Source organism: Alexandromys fortis, unplaced genomic scaffold (assembly GCF_014885135.2).
Source record: "Alexandromys fortis isolate MF-2015 unplaced genomic scaffold, M_Fortis_MF-2015_v1.1 scaffold_85, whole genome shotgun sequence".
Taxonomy (NCBI): Eukaryota; Metazoa; Chordata; class Mammalia; order Rodentia; family Cricetidae; genus Alexandromys; species Alexandromys fortis.
In genome coordinates, this window is record NW_026067975.1 from 991,656 (window position 1) to 1,009,509 (window position 17,854).

The 17,854-nt window shown below is 39.8% G+C and overlaps 1 protein-coding gene across 2 annotated transcripts in view; it reads left to right on the forward strand.

The window, feature by feature from the left end:
• Positions 1-17,854, forward strand: part of Clstn2 (calsyntenin 2) — a 554,741-nt gene that overhangs the window by 204,128 nt on the left and 332,759 nt on the right. For both annotated transcript variants that reach the window (XM_050157231.1, XM_050157230.1), the window contains exon 2: positions 15,861-15,983. In XM_050157231.1, coding sequence (XP_050013188.1) covers positions 15,861-15,983 — 123 coding nt within the window. The remainder of the gene's footprint in view (positions 1-15,860; positions 15,984-17,854) is intronic.

Below are 17,854 nucleotides of genomic sequence, written 5' to 3' on the forward strand. Positions count from 1 at the left end.
GCTACTAGTAGAGCATGTAAGAAATGTTGCCCCCATCCTTTGTAGAAGACAGATTGGGGAGCAGATTGCATCCCTTAAGTCTTTATTGGAAGGATATATCACTGCTAAGAACTTCAGTTTTTTTTAAAGTGACTTGAGGAAACATACTAAGAATTAACATGTAACTATTATTATAAATATCTTTATTTTCATTACTATACAGCACACCAAATGGCATGTCATCAATGTCTAGGCACCCTTCAGAAACTCAACATAATGAGCCTTGTGGTATATAACTCTACTTATTTTTCCATATTCATATGAATCTTTTGGATTATCTAAGTTTTAAATCAAGTTATTGCTCATACATTCTGTGAGTTCTGTAGCAGACAATATGGATTTCTTGTCCCTAAACCAAACCTCTAATGAGTGCATGATTTTGTGACTTAGGAATTAGAATTCCTCCTACAACCTTGGGATTTTTTGTGGAATTCTTACTCCATGCTAGGCCCTTCCTTATTATCCATGTTTATTATCTACCACCTTCCTTCATTTCCTCTGTTTATCTACCCTCTCTGCTTTCCATGACCCTTTGTCTAATTATTTCTAGAGGTATTGATAGGGATGTCCTTCTGTATGCTATCAATATGTGTTGCTTTTATTGTTTGATGAATAAAGCTGTTTCAACCAATGACTTAGCAGAGTAAAGGTGGTGGGAAGTTCAAACAAAGGTACAGAGAGGGAGAGAGAGAGAGAGAGAGAGAGAGAGAGAGAGAGAGAGAGAGAGAGAGAGAAAGCAGAGTCAAGGAAATGCCATGTAGCCACCAAAGGAGAAAGATGCCAGAGTATTGCCAGTAAGTCAATTGTGATACATAGATTAATATAAATAGGTTAGTTTAAGATGTAAGAGCTAGCTAGTAATAAGCCTGAATCATTGGCCAAATGGTGTCGTAAATAACATAGTTTCTATTTGATTATTTGGGCCTGGGCAGCCAGGAAACCAAAGTTCAGTCTCAGTTTACAGGTATTGATGTCTATAGAACTTAAAATTTCTTTCATCAACAAATAGTTGTCCTTGAACATTTATAAACCAGAAATCTAGGTTAGGACAATTTTATTCATTTGGAAAGAATCACAGTAGTTGAATTTTGTCTAGATAACTAACATCAGCAGTTAGAGTTTGTCATTCAGTGACAATCTTTTAATGCACATTCCTGGAACACCAGCCCCAAACAGGTGTCATGATAAGTAACAGCAAGAACAGAGGTCTCAGGCATCCATTTGGGAAAGGATACTTTAGGCTTTGAGAGTCTCAACACATGCCTCTTCTGTTTACCTCTGCGAGAAATGGATGCTTCGAGGGCCTTTAAAATTGCTACCATCATGATTTCTCTTTTACCATGCAATGGTTGCCTGACAAGAGTGTTGAAAAAAATCAGAAAACAAATACACTTCAAAAATTCATCATGATGCTTTTAAGCTTCAACATCTTTGATAGGGATGACTTATCAAGTTTATTACTTTGTGTGGCTATTTCTACAACCAGGCTACATGAGATTAAGAGCTGTGGTTTGAGACAATCACTCTTCCCTACGGCACACATTCCAGTTCATACAGCAGGAAAGGACCTCCCTTCCGTTCCCTAGAGTCAGAGGCTCTACCACCTGCATACTGTCAGAGCTGCTGCATGCAAAGCCCTTTGCTCAACCACTTGCCTTTCCTTGAAGTCAGAACTAATCATCACTACAGTCACTACATTGACTCACTTCCCCCCAGTCAGTTGAATTCAAGAGCTGACAATGGGAGCTTTGCCTTGGTGACTGTACCCCTCCCCCTCTTTCTCTGCCTCTTACCTGTTTGTCTCTTGATCTTCACTTCTCATTTTTTTCTCCCTGCAACCTCCCCCAGTTGTTTTTTCTCCTTTCAAATCCTCTGCCAGGCTATACATCTACCTTTCTGGTCTTGGAACAGCTTGGTGCCCCTAAATAACATTAACAACCCCCTAGAAGATTTTGTTTTGTTATAGATTTTTACCAATTCTATTTACTATTTTAGGTATTAAAACGTATAATAGTAAACATAATATTTACTAGTTCATTTAAAAAATAACCACAACAACCCCTAGTCCAAGCAAAATAACATATTTTTTATTGAAAATTATTATGTCAAAAAATTTAAAGATTGGGAGAATGCCATTGTTTTACAATTTTGCAGATGTCATTATTGTCTGGCTTAATAGAAGGCAGCTGGCTTTAATATCTGTGTCTGCACTCACTCTGTGGCAGTATCATATTTTTTGGGAAAATTCCTTCAGTGAGAATTAAAGCAAAGTAATCAGATAGTACTGCAATACTTTTATGAAAATTATTTGGATCTTATCACCTTCAGAAAGTGTTGCTTTTATTGGTTAATAAATAGAGCTGCTTTTGGTCAGTGGCTCAACAGAATAAAGCCAGGTGGGAAGTCCAAACAAAGATGCAGAGAGGGAGAGAGAGTGTAGGCAGAGTCAGAAAGAAGCCATGTAGCCGCCACAGGAGACAAATGCCTCCTTTGGAATCTGCTGAAACTTTGCTGGTAGGCCACCAACTTGTGGTAATGCACAGATGATTGGAGATGGGTTAGTTTAGGATATACGAGCTAGCTAGAAATATATATGTGTAAGCTATTGGCCAAACAGTATTGCAACAATATAGTTTCTGTGTAATTATTTCTGGTCTAAGCAGCCGGGAATGAACGAACAGCCTCCAACAACGAGAAAGGGTCTCAGGGACCCCTCCCAAGAATGCACAACCATGTCTTGAGAACTATTGTTCTAAGGTTTGGTACATAAATGACCCAGCATCTTCCTTACCATCTGATAGAGGAAAGATACAAAATGTTATTTAGACGCAGTACAATCCGTGCTATGCTGGAGATAACCAGAGGAAATGGGATGACACGGAGAGAGATCTAGTTCAGTCTCATGATGCATCTGTCTGGAAGGGCATCCTGGTCCCTGACTCACTTGCTGCCTGAGCAGAGCTAAACTGAGCAGGCAGGAAAGCAAGTATTCTCATGAAAACTGGAGCCCTTTGTCGGCCATGCTGGACTCAGAACTAAATATGAGGAAGATGACCTAGAGTATTTGGCTTTCAGTTTTAATACCATGATATATGAGGGGGGAACATTTTTTTAACATTCAATTTCTGTTATTCCTCCCCTTCCCAGTAGAAGCCAGAGCTGAAGAAATGGTAGATAACAATTCCCATAAATAAGAAGTAAAATTGTCCTGCCAGTGTTTTCTTTCTGAAACACTGAAAGGCAGGTGAGACTTTTGCAGTGAATATACTGTAAGCCAGATAATTGCCATCCATCTTCATGACCATATCAGGATCCAAGGCATGGAATAGAATTCACAATAAAAATGGATCATGCACATTTGCTATTTTCTAGAACAAAGTTGATAAACATAAGGCACAGAGGTTTTATTTATTAGTTTGCCAGTAGAGAAACAAAAACACACTATCTTTACCAAAGGTTAAGAATAATACATAGTCCCATCCAATTCACTACCTTAGTTGGAAGATGACATTTCTCAGACTCATCTTGGCAAAGCTAGAGTGGTAAGTTATTTATTTTAGCACGAGTACAGAGTGCTAACATGCATCATTTAGATCCTAACATCTACACTTGGTTAACTTTCACAGAGATTCTCTTCAATTACCTACATTTGAACAGCAATGGCTGACCTTTTTCCAGAAATGATACAAGTTTGTCTTAGGACTGTAGAATTTGCTCCCGCCTGAATTGCCAGCTTACAAACCTGCCTACAGATTTCATATATGCTAAGCCCTGAAACTGTATGATGCATGAGTCAATTTCTGGAATGAACATACAAGTACTCTTTCCTCCCCCCTCTCTTTATGTATCATATACATGGCCCAGTGCAATATTCAGGCAGCTTTGGTCTTGGCTCTGTTATCTCCTTGTGCTAACATAAATACCAAGTGCTTGATCCCAAGCTTGACTTGTAGGAAATGGAAACAATGCCTGCTGGTACACTTACCTACAGTTAGGAGAAGAATGACCAGTTGGGATGGACATCTAATCTCTTCCCATCAAGGGACCATGAACTTGCATGCATTCCTTAAGCTTTGAGAACCTCTGTACCCTTGTCCCTGAAGTGAAACTAATGCTGCCCTCACATGACGTAACTGGGTGGATTTAGTGAGATGGTGACTGCTTAGCCTAGCACACAGTAGGGCCTCAGGAGCAGCAGCTTCTGATGAACTATGTGATGGTTCTGGTCTGATTATGGCAATTACAAAAGAGGTTTAGACAATTATCTTCGGGAGCATAAATTTCAAAGTAAGTTACTGTCTGGTTTTAGAGTTCAAATGTTTAAAATGCAGCGAAGTATGAGATATTGAAGTAATAACAATCTCAGGGAATTACAGATATAACAATTTAGTGCACACTTTAGTCCAATAATGTTTTTCAGTAGGTAAGACGTTTTGTGTGGAAAAATGAGCTGGTTCCCGCAGTTGAATAGGGACATAAAACTATGCAGTCTCCCCAGCTCCTGTTCTACACAGCCCTTTCCTGAGTGGCTCCTGGTCTTCAGATACTCTCATTTCCCCCGGCCCTATGAGTTACGAAGTTCTTTGTTCAAAGAAAGACCAGTCAATTACTGGGTGTCTATTTGTGGCACCCTGGCTCTCGTCTGTGCCTTGATCTCAGCCTGCGGATTTGGGTCTTCTTAGGGACCTTTGAGGTGTTATTCACCGTTTAGCTAGCTTTGACAGTTACCCTCCTAACAAGACTGTGGATCATGGTTAGCCACCTTTGTGGAAAGCAGAGTGGGCTTCTGGGAGTGTTGAAAGATTCAGCAAGGACATTCTGTTGGAATGTAGTACTAGAAATTTGAAACTAATTAGCAAAGATTTCTTCTTACTCTGTGGGCTTCTCTTCACCCAGCTTATTGTTTCCTTTGCTGTACAGGAATTTTATAATTTTATGAGGCCAACTTTTGTCAGTTGTTGACCTTAATTCCTAAGTAATTGGAGTCCTCTTCAGAAAACTCTTTCCTACCCTTATTTCTTATAGGGTATTGCCTATGCTTTCTTCTAGTGCTTTCAATATTTCAAGCTTCACATGTATTTCTTCGATTCGTTTGGAGAGAGTTTTGTTTGTTTGTTTGGTGGTGGTGGTAGGTGTGTGTGTGTGTGTGTGTGTGTGTGTGTGTGTGTGTGTGTGTGTAGGCTGATGGATATGGGTATAATTTCATTCTTCTGCATGTGGACATCTAGTTTTCCCAGCAACGTTTGTTAAAGATGCTGTCTTATTTTTTTTCTATAGCGTGTTTTTGACTTATTTGTCAAATATGAGATGACTGTAGTTACATGCACTTATGTTTGGATCTTCTATTTTGTTCCTTTAGTCTACATGCCTGTTTCTATGCCAGAACCATGGTGTTTTTATTACTATGACTCTGTATTATAGATTGTAATCCGATAAGGTAATCCTCCCTTAATTCTTTTTGTTGTTGTTGTTTTCGTTTTTTGTTTTTCAAAACAGGGCTTCTCTGTGAAACAGTCCTACTGTCCTGGAACTCACTCTGTAGACCAGGCTGGCCTCAAACTCACAGAGATCTGTCTGCCTCTACCTCCGAAGTTCTGGGATTAAAGGTGCTCGACACCTACCCCCAATCCTTGTTGTTTATCGTTGCTTTTGCTATCTGAAGTCTTGTGGTTTCTTATGAACTTTAGGATGGTTTTGAATATTTCTGAGCAGGGGTTTTGACTGGGATTGCATTGAATCTATAAACTGCAGCATACCTTCCACTCAACATCAGGGCCAATCTCGGATAACTTTGGTTAATTGTCCAAATGCCTTGCATAGGGACAGCCTCAAAACTTACTGTTGTAACAACACATAGCACCCCAATGCATAACTCTCCTCACCTGCCTTCTGACCCACTATTTACGGGGGATAGTAATGCACAGCTCATCCTGATATGACTAACCTTCAGTTAACAACTTTGAAAGTCCTCATATGCTACACAATTGTTTGGGAACAGGAAGGGAAAGATGGAAGGCAAGAAGAAAATAGGAACGGTGGAAAAGTTGATGAAACGAGAGAAAGGGAGGGGTGCTGATGGGGAGGGAGAACAGAAGGGAGAGAAATGATCCCACCTTCAGCAGAAGCCCCCATCAAGCAGTTAAAGATTAATGATTTGGGCATCCTTTCCCCAACACTTCCAACACATTTATAGCGGTGCAAATAAGCCTCATTTCTTCTGAGTGTTAGCATGTGTGAGATACACACACAGGGTTTACATTTAAAACTCCCAAATCGGTACTTTCAGCAGAGAACTTTGCCTCTCATTAAGGATGGAGTTACCCTAAGATGTGGAACACATGGTGTGTTTCTATCTGGGTGCTGTTGGATTCCTACCCTTTGTAATCAGACATTGCTGATATGCCATTTCGGAGGTGTCTGAAGGTAAAGGCATGCCTGCTTCATTGACTACTGGTTTATAATATTCTGCGAATGGTTAGGAACTACAGGCATCCTCAAGTCCAAATTGTTGCTTACTCTCGAGGGTTGGCACTATTCGTAGAGCAGAATGGCAGGAAAGGGGCTAATGGATATGCATTAGGCATAAGAACACAGGCAGTAGAGGGAGATGTGGACGTACAGAGGGCGACAGGGCATTTAGAGCATGTCTTAATCTGAAAGGATGGACAGGCAGAATGAGAGGCAGGGATGTGGGGAGAGTGAGAAATGAGTGCACACACATGGCATGAGATGACCACACCAGGTTTCTGAGGGAAGCTGGTGAAGGAGCCCAGGCCTGAAAAGGTAGAAATAGTCCTGTCTAGACAGGGGCCCCAACTGTACTCTGAAGAAGACAATAAATACTTTGTAAAATGTGACAGCACTTATTGTAGTTAGGAATCATAGCAAAAATAGACACCCACTCAAACCATTTAAAGAAAAAGATAGTGGTTTTAGAAAGAACCGCTAGAGTCTTCATTAACACACAGTAAGCTGATGTGTCTCAAAGAGGGAGCTGGGGCACAGGGCTGGGAAGCAGGAGGAGACAGCTGGCTTCTTTAGTTGTGGTGGGTGAAGCTTTACACTCTAGGACTACTTTCTAATCCTCCATCTTCTGAAATATTGGCTTCTCTGCTTTTAATGACTTCCCAGTTCCCCCTGAACACTGAGTGATCATTACATGAATATCATCTCCAACTCCTTAGAAACGTCCATGACATGTACCCATCCCCAAACAAACTGTAGTTTCTGGGCCTCAAAAATATCCAAGATACAATTAGCCCAGCCCTTTGTCATCTATAAGTTTCTTCATGGATGTGATGGCCACCCTGGACCAGAAGGCAAACTTGGATGTGGCATGCTTAAGGCCAGGTTGGCCTCTAGTTAGAATACCATATTTGACAGCGGATGTGGCTTACAAAAGGACAGGTTGGCCTCTAACTAGAATACCGTATTCTACAGTGTAGTTAACCTTGTGAAAGCTTTTTGCTATTTGTCAACCAAACATTTTACTCAGTTTTACATGGGGATCAGTATTAGATGAGGATTTGAGAGCTAACAGTGGCCAGACAAGTAAACTTTAGGATGAAAGGAGAAAGGGTCAAAGGGTAAACCCTCCATCACAAGGCTCTGCTGCTCATGAGAGCATTAACACACTTTTGCTGAGAGAGAAGCGAAGGGAAGCACATGGCATTCTCCCATGAGAAATGTTTCGTGCTCCAGTTAAAGATGCACTGGGTGGTGAGACCTAATTTCTCTGTAAATGGAGCACAAACATCACATTGGCGCCCCCACCCCTACCCCCACCACCAAGTGCAAAGACACAGACATTTTCCAGATTCTCAAACATGGAAAAGCAACAGGACAGGCAAGGCAAGCAGCAGACCTACAGGGATAGGGTGTGGTAGATCAGCCCCCAGAAGACTTCTGCAGCAAACAGGAATGCTACCCTGTGGGAAATGGATACCAGGTCACTTCTGAAGTTGCATCTAAATTGAGCAAAGCCTGAGCTGGCTGGCTTTGGTGTAAAGAAACAAACAGGCAAAGTCTTTTGTTCAAGGCTCAAACATTACAGTAGAGCAATAGATAAGAAATAACAGTCATCCCCAAAGCATCAATACCTAATGTTTCTTCCTTGGTAAGAGGTACTTTTTCAGTTTCCCAGGAAGCCAGAGTTTGTGAATTTCCATGTGTGAATGAGCTCTGTATCATGTGGATGCTTCCTGTCAGTTCATCCTAGTGGTGGCCTTCTGTTAACACTCTGGCCAAACGTAGCTACTCATGTCTCTCCATAGCATACTAGCTGCTTTTACCATGGGGGCTTTTCACATCTATGGTCCCATGCCTGCCACCCTATCTCTCATTTATCCCTGCTTGTTTTATTGTCTCTATGGCTATGTCTGTCTATCTGACAGTATCTGTCTATATTTCTGTCTCTCTCTCTGTCTCTTCCCTTGTCCTTTCTCTCTCTCTCTCTCTCTCTCTCTCTCTCTCTCTCTCTCTCTCTCTCGGATAATTTCATATCTATATTGTTGTAGGAGGGGCTTGTCTGTTTCCCGGCCACTCAGACTCCCATAATAAACACGCAGAAACCATATTATTTAAATCACTGCTTGGCCCATTAGCTCTACCTTCTTATTTGCTAACTCTTACATCTTAATTTAACCCATTTCCATTAATCTGTGCATCACCATGAGGTCATGGCCTACCAGCAAAGTTTCAGCATGTCTGTCTCTGGTGGCAGCTCCATGGCTTCTCTTAGACTCTGCCTTCCTTCCCCCAGCATTCAGTTTAGTCTTCCCCACCTAGCTCTGTTCCACCCTATCAGGCCAAGCCAGTTCTTTTATTAACCAATGGTATTCACAGCATTCAGAGGAGAATCCCACTGACTATATAACATGGATTCTGGTTATTATGACCTCCCCATATCCCTCTTTCCCCTATTATCCCTCCATTTCCTTACATGTCCACTTTCTGCATGCATGACATTTTTGCCATTATTGTTGTTGATTTGTTTTATTGTTTGTTTTATTTTGGGTTTTTCTTGAGACCTACAGACTAACCAGCATCTTCTGTATGACCATGGGTTTGTAACCATCCATTGGCATCCTCTTCCCAAAATGAACACTGCTTACTGTGACAGGGTTGATGTGCCTGATCTTTTTCTTTAGCCTAAGTCTGTTTCTTCTTGCCTGTCCCTTTCTATGTTCTGGTTATAATGGGTTCTTTCCTGGTCTGACAGTTCCTGGAGGATAAGATTTGTATTCTTGCTCCACATAGCGAGGCTAGGTTTATACATAAGAAGATTCACCCTCTGACTGTTGCTTGATTTATTTTGACAAATGTCCCTCTAAGTGTTGTAATCACCATCATTGACATAGAAAACAACTCTCTCAAACCCAACAATCTCCTTATTCCATCTATCCTTAAACTTTTGCATTTCTAGAAATCCATAGACTGACTTCGAACATCATGCAATCTTCTCATTTGACTTCTTTCACCTAATTGCACCAGTGAGTGGTGCGGAAGTAGACCCATTTCCCCCCAGATATCAGAAGTTGATCTATTTTTATTGTTATGTGAGTGTCCATTATGTGGACACACCCACCAGTTGATCATTGTATTGATTTTCCATTTGACAATACTTTGAATAAAGGCTTTATGATCATTTGTATAGAAGTATTTGTGTAGCTTGTTTTAATTTCTCAGGAGTAAACATAGGATTAGAACAAACAAAATACCAATTAAACTGTATTACTTTGTGTTATTTTATATCTTTTGTAGCAATGATGAGAATTCCAGAGCACAAACAAAATGTACTGTTACCTAATTCACTGTGGCCACTTGAGTAGCCGTGTGGTGAGAACCTGCTGTCCCTTCAATGTAGTTATCTCTGGTGTCCATCAAGGCTGGGTACACCTTCATGTTCATAGTTTCTCTTTATATAGTTATTTGATGACAGCTTTGTTAAGTTGTTGGTCTTTTTTTATTAGACTGTTTATCTTCTTAGAGAATTATGAAAATCGTTTCTGTATTTTGGTTACAAGCCTTCTATGTGATATGTATTCTAAGTAATTTCTTCCAATATGTGGCTTTTAAAAATTATTTTTTCTAAAGAATGACTTTTCAAAAAAGTTTACAATTCTGTTTTTCAATTACATATTTTATCTAGTGTGTTTCATGCCCCTTCTAATAATCTAATCAAATACACTAAGATTTGTTCATACTTATATAAAGGTTTTATAATTTTAATTCCTATATATAGGACTATGATCCATTTAAAGACAATTGTTATGAATGCTGTGTAGTAAGATTAAAGTTTTCTTTTGTGTGTATAAATATCTCTCTCTCTTTCTCTCTCTCTCTCTCTCTCTCTCTCTCTCTCTCTCTCTCTCTCTCTCTCTCTCTCTCTCTCCCGAGAACATTTACTTAAAAGTCTTTCCATTTTCTCCAATGAATCCTTTGCTAGTAATGAATTGACCACCGATATGTGTGTTTATTTCTGGACTTTGTTATCTCCCACTAGCTAAATGCCCATCTTTACTTTAGTACCTTCACTGTCTTGATTGGGCAGCATTTCAATAGTCTTAATATCAGGTAGTGTAAATCACCCAAATTTGTTCTCTTCAAAATTATTTTGGAAATAACAAGTCTTTTTCATTTTCATGTGTTATGAAAATATAATTTGAGTTAAAAAAAACTCCTGCTGTTACATTCTAAAGACTAGATCTAAACTCTTTACCTTTCTATCTCCTCTCTGAAGTGCTCAGATGGTAGTCATGGAGTGTCTTTGACTCTCCACGTCAATGTTAGGGACATTTAGTCATGATTCTATGGAGTCTCCCAATTCATGAACACTGTCTCTACATTTAGGTCTCTAAATCTACATCGTTAATTTCAGAGTGTAGAGACTTCATATGCATTTTGTGAGTTTTTCCTAAGTATTTCATGGCTTTTAATATTATTATAACAGTATTTTTTATTTAAAGTTTTATTTATCCATAATCAGTACCAATAATTTGCTTTGTTATATTAGCTGTGTTTTTTATGACTTTAATAAATACACTTATTCTAGAAGGAATTTTAGTATATAGAGGTTTAAAACTGAACAGAATGAGGGAGTGGAGTGGGAACTGGGATTGGTATTTAAAATGAAAAAGATAGAGTTTTTAAAAAAATTTAAAAAACTGAAAATTGTGTTTTCCATATATAAATATGATTTTACCCTTTCCATCGCAAACTGTTAATTTATTTATTGCATTGGTTTGAGCCACCAGTGAAATGTGAATGTAAGCAGAGAGTAGACATCCAGACATCCTTGAATTGTCCCTGCTTATGTGGAAAATGCATCCAGTCTTTACTATTAAGCATGAAGTTAGCTTTAGGATTTTGAAAATGTTCTTTGTCAGATTGAGGAACATACTTATAGTTCTTTGATAGGATTGTGTATACATTAGATGTTGAATTATTTTTATTCTTATATATGCTTTAAAAATCCCCATTTTACCTCAATGCTCAGAATATTTTATATAATTTATGGATTTTGTGAGAGAGAGAGAGAGAGAGAGAGAGAGAGAGAGACAGAGAGAGACAGAGAGAGAGACAGAGAGAGACAGAGAGACAGAGGCAGAGAATGAACCCAGGCTAGATATCTGAAAGGAAGTAAGAATTGGCTGTAGAGCTTAGGAATGTTTGGATGTCAGTTTTACTACCATTATCTACATTCTTCCTTGAAATATTCATAAGAGACCTGAGAAATAAACATTTCCATTTTATAAGTGGGGAACGAATAAGGATGGAATTATTTAAAAGCTCATACACAACTAGATAGTAGGGAAGTACCAGTTCATTGCTTCATAGAAACACAATCATTAAGTTAGTACAACAAACATCTACAAACGAGGCTGCTTCCAATATTCTTCAAGTTTAAATGAAGCATGATTCACATAGTGAAAGAATAAGAAGCCTGTTTGATTCCCATGGAATGTTTGCTGTTCTTAGACTGACTATTGAACCAATCAGAAAAGGCAATTCTTTTACAATACCTATCTTAGCTTAGTCTAAGTTACTTTTCTATTTCTGGGCTAAGGCATCACAATCAAGGCAATTTAGAAGAAAGTATTTAACTTGGGCTTATAGTTTCAGAGAGTTCGAGTCTATGATTGTGAAGCAAAGGGATGGTACCACAAACAGCTGTGAGTTTACATCACTCTGTAGACCAGACTGGCCTAGAACTCAGAGATCCACCTGCCTCTGCCTCCTGAGTGCTGGGATCAAAGGTGTGCGCCATGTGTGCCACCACCGTGGCTGTGAGCTTACATATTAATCAGCAAGTAGGAAGGAGAGGGAGAGGGAGAGGGAGAGGGAGAGGGAGAGGGAGAGGGAGAGAGGGAGAGGGAGAGGGAGAGAGAGAGAGAGAGAGAGAGAGAGAGAGAGAGAGAGAGAGAGAGCAAAAATATACTAGAATAGCCTGAGTCTTTTGAAATCTCAAAAACCACCACCAGTGACACACCTCCTCCAACAAGACCATGCCTCCTGATCCTTCCTCAGCAGTTCTACCAAGTAATCATTATTAGTTGGTAATACTACTACTACTACTGGTATTATTCGTAGTATTAGACCAATCATTCAAACATGAGCCTATGGGGAACATTCTCATTCAAACCACCACATATTAAAAATTACAAAAGGTATATAAAAAATCACAAAATATATAAAAACTTATAAAAGGCCAAAAAATGTACATTTTATTAGTTTACAACCACAAAGATTTGGTTCATAGACAAAGCAAAGACATTATTTTTGTTTATGGATCAAAATGAAAACATTTCTCAACCCTGAAAAAAAAAGGAAATTTGAATGTGGGAGAGAATTAAGACACATTCACATCCTTAGTTTCCAAATGGGATAGTTAAACAATCCCTTTTGAGTCTCAGCTCCTCTCCTGTGAAATGAGAAACGTATCCTTACCACTGTAATTGTTGTAAGGATTAATGAGCCCTGACTGGTGAGGTGGCTCAGTGGGAAAAGGTGCTTGCCACCCAGTGCGTGAACCTGAGTTTGAGCCATACAACTCAGACAGGGGAAAGAACTGATATTCTCTCTGCTGTGCTCTGACCTATACACATGTACCATGAGACATATGTACACACGCAAAATAAATAAATACATACAAGGGGCAACCAAAGAGCCTATATTTAGGAAATATCTGAAATGAAGTAGACACCTGACTAACTGCAAGGAGGCAAGCATGTAGGTAGAAGGAAATCAAACTTCACTGATGCAGGAGCAGCCGCGGCTTTAATGTTACGCTAACAAACCCCCTTTCATGCAGAAGCTATCACTGCTCAGAAGGCATGATGAGTGTGGCTAATGAAAACATAGAGGTCGTGGACCCAGTACGGGATATTTGAGTGATGGGATGTCTGTGTGATGTCATCACCTTATCTTGTTAGTTGGAAGCACTGAAACTCTGGGATGCTTCTTGACTCACCCAATTCCATCCAGAAGTGACTAAGCCAGAGTTGAAACCAGGAATGTTGCCTGCCTTGAGCTGGGTGGGCCAATGGATCAGATACTCCAGCTGAGCTCCTGGTGTTTGCTCTGTACCCATTTCTAATGAATAGGCCCCTAGGTTTAATTAAGGAGAAAGGAGATTAATTGTTTCTCCCAACAGCTGCAAATTATTTACATTGCATTTGTGTTGATGGCTAATAAAAGAGCAGAGGCGAATGGGGACAGCCCAGGACGACTGTAATTCTTACAGAGTCCATAATGAAGTGCAGGTCTGAATGACAAAATGTAAGAAAGGATGAGCCTGCTGCCCCGTGTGTACCTGAAGTGGGCAGAGCTGCTCTCTGCTCTGCGCAGGATTCAGTCAGTGAAAATGGATCTCGGGGGCTCAGACATGAGACTGCCTGGGCATATATATGTCCTTGATCCAGCAGACTGCCACTCCATTTGCGATTGCTGGAGATTGGGTGAGAAATAGGAGCAGGGTGATTCAGGACAATCCCAGGACAACTCCTAAATAAACTTTTGATGGATGATGAATTGGGAAAGGGAAGAGGAACCAGAGTTCATCTCAATTCTCTAAGCCCCTGATTTTCCATGGAATAAAGTGTGAGGGTTGGTCGTATTAGTTTAACAAGTTATTTTGCTTTTTAAAATATCTGCTTTGCCCCCTTAGTCCCGAGAATGTATGTGGGAGATTTAAAAGAGGTCAATTGTTCTCAACTGAAGGACCACTCTTGGTGCTTATGAGGAGTATTGACAGGAGATGGGAGGGTCTTTTCTTGGGAAATGAACTAAAATACTTGTATAGATATCTAAGTGGCGTCATAAGGAACTAGAACATAAATTAGGTGACACACATCAAAGAGGGTAGAAGTTGGATATTCACCAGAGATGTCCACATGTGAACATACAAAATCTTGTTACATCTCATCTCAAGTCTCTGGCCATTGTTGGTCTTTGGTAGTACATTACAATTGCTTGATAGGTTCCAACGTAGAGCCATAAACTAAGTACCTTAGAAAAATGGAAATGTATTGTATCACACTTTGGATGCTTGACATCTAAAATGAAGGTGTTGCAAGATCATGCTTCTTGTGTATATCTGTACTCTGGAGAATGATCAGGTTGATGCTCCCATCCTAGATAAAACCCAGTGGCTAGTAAAAGTATTAGTGTGTGTGCATGTGTGTGTGTTTGTGTATGTGTTTTGTGTGTGCGTGTGTGTGTGTTCATGGTGCTCGTATATGTCTTCTATAAGAGCAGGTCAGTGGTCAAGCTTGAATATCATTCCTCAGGTACTGCCCATCTTGGTTTTTTAATTTTATTTTTTATTTGTATAAGTTCTTCCATTGGGATCTGATATTCACTTATAGACTGGGTGTCCAGCAAGTCCCAGTAATTCACCTGTCTCTGTCTCCCTAACATTTGGGTTATAAGCATTGACCTCCATGCCTAGCATTTTGCCTAAGAGCTGAGGAATCAAATAAGTCTTAATGATTATACAACAAGCACTTTACCAAAGGAGTTATGTCCCCAGGCCAGCTCCAATCTTTCATGGTGTATTTTTTGCATGCTTGGCTGACTGTTCATGAAAATGTTCCCTTTTAATATGGACACCAGTCATGAACACTGGGGATGTGCCCCAGTGTCCCATTTTAAATAGATTACCTCTGTAAAGATTTTCTTTCTAAACACAGACAAAAACTGAGGTAAACTCCAACCAACGCTTTAGGTGTACTGACATTAAACATGTATATGTTTAAAAGTTTATCAGTTGCTCATTAGATGATTTATAACTTGAGCTGCTCAATTTGTTGAAGAAAAATTTTAACTGTTAAATAATTTAGATTATTTGAATAGTCTTGAAATGATCAGAAAATACTCAGTGTTGGCTGCATATTGGCATATATATTAGAACTTGTGCATACATGTTTTATATATGTATGTATTCTAACTTACTAATGGTATTATGGATGGCTTGAGTTAAGTTGAGGTCAGAGTTCCCAGCACACACAGTATAATCTGCTGGTTTGTTGACTGATAGCAGATTTTAACTCAGAAGCATCTATTAATAGATAACATTAGAAATTTTAACTATCAATAATGTCTATCTTTATTGATGTTGCCACTTACCTTATATGGGCCTGTGTGTGTCTTTAGGCTGTCAGTACACATCTCTGAAGCTTTTCTACATATCAAGTAGGCTACTGTGTTTTATGACTTAGTTGAATATGAGTCTATGCTGGGAGAAAATATGAAGCATTAATAGTTCTAGTATAGATAAATGTGTCACATGATGATATTTTTGTTTTGTGTTTCTTTTCTAGTCAATAAACACAAGCCATGGATTGAGACATCGTATCATGGAGTCATTACAGAGAACAACGACACAGTCATCTTGGATCCTCCACTGGTAGCCCTGGATAAAGATGCCCCAGTGCCTTTTGCAGGTAAGATGATTGACACCTTGGTAGGCTTGGGCTGACTTGCTCTGGAGGCCTGATGTGAAACCGCCACTAAGCCCAGCTAGGACCTAAAAGTTACTGTCACCACCCTGTGGGAAGAAGCCCTGTGTGTTTCAAGTTGTGTGTATCTTCTCATTGTTAGTGTGGACTCTTTAGCATAGTATGGTTATTTGCCTACACAATGCATCCTGTGAAAGAGACCTATATTCCTTCTTTTTGTGCTTGTTTTTGTTGTTTTGGTGGTTTTGATTTGTTCTGTTGTTGAGACAAGGTCTCTTTATGTATTTCTGAAATATGTAGGAACTTGCTATGTAGACCAGAACAGCCTTGAACTCATGGAGATCAGCCTGCCTCTGTCTCTGCCTTCCAAATGCTAAGATTAAAGACATGTCACATGCCCATTTTCCTCCTGCTAAGAGGTGACAAATTGCCGAAATGACCCCTGGAGTTAGATGAGATGGACTAGTGAATGTCCTTGGGGAATTTTGCTCCTAGAGAGATGGCCTGCATACATGGTAGCATGTGGCCACCACTGTCCCCCAATACCTACATACCACATAGGGACTTATATCTTGGTAGATTGGCAAGAAAGGGGGAAAAAACTATCAAACAAAACTTGCTAAAGGTCAGATGAGATTGTGCCCTTGAGCTTCAACCTGAGTATGGCTTCCAGGGGAGGAATCTAAAGTCAGATGCCCTTGTCTTTCTTGGCTAGAAGCCTTTCTTACTGTCTTCAAGGTCACTTCTCTCACTCTGACCTGCAGAAGTCAGACCCTATGTAGTAAGGATACAACACTGTCATCTGTTTTCATGGATTTGGGTAAAGACAGGAAATGGGCAACGGCTTGGGTAGGAGGCCTTAGACAAAGAATGTCTGAGGTTGCCTGAATCACAAGGAATAGTGTTCACATTTTATAACTGTCAAGTGGAAGACAGGAAATTTAATGAAGGTTTTCAAGACCTCTAGAAGATTGCTTTATGATCGATGGGTGCCAGGCAGGGGTTTTCACCATGATGAAGTCTATTTTTTCTGACAGTTTGTCTGCTACATTATGAGCTACTTGAGCAGAAAAAAAAAATGATTCTTTCGCACTTTTAAGAGAGATGCTCTGTGAAGGCCTTTTATTCATTACGGCAGATTATGATGGCAGGAGGGCTGGGCTGGGTTGAACTCAGTGTGATGTGAAGGTAAGCCCATAAGCATTCTTACTGTGGGGGGAAAAACTCTTACGTGGCTTTATCTTTATTTTATATAAAATGATAACTAATGGGCACCTAACAGTGATTTTCATGATGTCTAAGGTTGGGTAGCTTCAGACATCTTCCAAATGTCCTCCAACCAAATGACACTTGGAAGTACCATGCCCTTTTTTTCTCATACCATCACCTTTTCCACCCCTGCCCTTCTTTGGCAGCCTAGAATTAATCTACCTTATATTCTTCCGGACATAAGTAGCATGGCAGTGTGGTTAACCAACACCTTTAACAATGTCTAGAAATAAGGTTTTTGAAGCAAATACCAGTAAAAATATGTTTGTGTCACAGAAATCTTTTATTTGGCTTTTAACATATGCTTAAAAATAGATCCAACATTAAGAAACTGGTAGATTTATCATGAGATGCACGATTCTGGTTAATCTCAATGAATCAGATCTCAAGTAGAGAACTGAGTCAGAATGTCCTCCCTCCCCTCTTCCTTCCTCCCTTCCTTCCTTGGAAGCGGGCCTGAAATTCAGTATAGAGACCAGGCTGTCCTCAAACCTGTGGTCTCTGGCCATAGCCACCTGAGTTTTAGAGTCACAAATCTGTGTCCCAACACCGAGTTGGCCGTTGCTTTAATCCATGTGTGAAGCCCA